This window comes from Crocuta crocuta, unplaced genomic scaffold (assembly GCF_008692635.1).
Source record: "Crocuta crocuta isolate KB4526 unplaced genomic scaffold, BGI_CrCroc_1.0 scaffold486, whole genome shotgun sequence".
Taxonomy (NCBI): Eukaryota; Metazoa; Chordata; class Mammalia; order Carnivora; family Hyaenidae; genus Crocuta; species Crocuta crocuta.
This window is the reverse complement of record NW_027529794.1, coordinates 5,314-7,116: the sequence shown is the minus strand read 5'-3', so window position 1 is coordinate 7,116 and position 1,803 is coordinate 5,314. Positions and strand designations below refer to the sequence as shown.

Sequence of the window (1,803 nt, the reverse complement as noted above, 5' to 3'; positions counted from 1 at the left end):
GATGCAGGCAGCATGATCAGTGGCTCTGTCGTGCCTAAGAGTGGCCTTCTCCTGCCTCTCCTGGGCGTCATCTTCCTGAGTGGCAATCAAGCTTCTGAAAAAGATGTCTGGGAATTCCTGAATATTTTGGGCGTCTATGATGGAAGGAGGCATTCAGTCTTCGGGGAGCCCAGGAAGCTCATCACCCAAGATCTGGTTCAGGAAAAGTACCTGGAGTACCGCCAGGTGCCCGGCAGCGACCCCCCGAGCTATGAGTTCCTGTGGGGCCCCCGAGCCCACGCCGACATCAGCAAGATGAAGATCCTAGAGTTTTTGGCCAAGGTCCACGATACCGTCCCCAGTGCCTTCCCGCTTCATTATGCAGAGGCTCTGCGAGATGAGGAAGAGAGAGCCCAAGCCGCGGCCAGGGCAGCCTCTACTGCCAAGGCCAGTGCACGTTCCCAGGCCATATCTGGCCACCCTTCTCCCTAGAGAGGGCTGAGGAAGATTCTTTGCTTTGTGTTTGATGAGGTCTGCCAACCTTTTAAGTAATGAGAGGCTAAGCTGGGGTTGGAAAGACCATAATATATATCTTCTTTGCCTTCCTGCTGTGCATTGAGTAGCTTACAAATGTTGTTCGTTTCAAAATGTTTCACCATGTTTTAAAAGAATCTAATAGGGTTTGGAATCCAAGTTTATAAATAACATGGGTCACACATTGCTGTTTATCAGGTTTAAGAGTAAGGTTTAAGAGTAAGGTTTAGGAGTAAGAGTTTTGGTATTGTGTAATGTAGCTTGAAAATCCTTGCATCTTTGAGTTCCAGAACAAGATAATATGGCTTTGGAATGGAGACTTTTTTCCAAAGTATGAAAGAACCTTCAAAAATACAGCTCTAGTTCTAAAATAGAAACAAAGTAAAATGTAGTTAAATCTTGGTTTGTCTTTTGTCTTTACCTTTGTAAAAATCAAGGATATATATGAGGATGTCCTTAACTTATTCAAGAGTTCAGAGAAAATTAAAGAGTAATAAATTACATTCCTTGCTCAGTGTCCAATTTATTCTTACCATTAATTGAGCATCTGCTCTTTGGAAGGTTATATGTTAGTAATGATGATACTAAGGATAAAGAAGACCCTGCACCTGGCATAGGTTTTTAAGAGCAGTGATTATATAAGGAAGATTAAGAAGACAAGCTTTAAAAGACAATGAGGAAGGGGGGCAGGTAACAGCATTGAAGTATAAATTCTCTGAGCCCAGACACTTTGGGATCTGAGACTCTGCAGATCCCCTGGTGCAAAGTAATTTTAAGTTAGTTGTGTGCTGGGCTAGATGGGGCTGTGATCATTGTGAGCAGGGCCCAGGCCTTTGGATGGTGGGTTTCAGGGTTGAGAGACTAACTCTGAAATGAGACACTGTCCCTAACAGTTACTTTGAGATCACAGTTAAACCAGAGAGTATCACCACCTGGGGAAGGACTAGAAGGTGGCTGGTGCTCTTATCTGGGTACAGGTGAACATGGTGCACAGTGTTGTGTACGTACTGTCTTTGGGAATTTCTCAGAGATCAGGGTGATACTCCCTTAGTGGGGGCTGGCAAGAAGCACTGTGCTGAACCTGGGCGAGCCAGAGCCTGCTCCATTGAATAGGTTATATTGAATGTCACTTGACAAAACGTCAAAATTGGACTAGATTTTGGTGGTGGTGAGGCAAATGAAAATAGCAGTGTTTTTGATGGGAGGGAAGTTGGGGGGCGGGAATTATTGATGCTTGACATAAATTCTACAAGCTTTGAGTTGATTCCCAGTGAAATCCCTGCATCCAAA

At 44.4% G+C, this 1,803-nt stretch overlaps 1 protein-coding gene across 1 annotated transcript in view; it reads left to right on the top strand.

Annotated features, from left to right (window-relative positions):
• LOC144230745 (melanoma-associated antigen B1-like) overlaps positions 1–956 on the top strand; it is a 1,639-nt gene extending 683 nt beyond the window's left edge. The window contains exon 2 of the mRNA XM_077763077.1: positions 1–956. This exon is cut by the window's left edge and continues 1 nt beyond it. Coding sequence (XP_077619203.1) covers positions 1–471 — 471 coding nt within the window. The 3' untranslated portion in view covers positions 472–956.
• Positions 957–1,803: the final 847 nt, after the last annotated feature.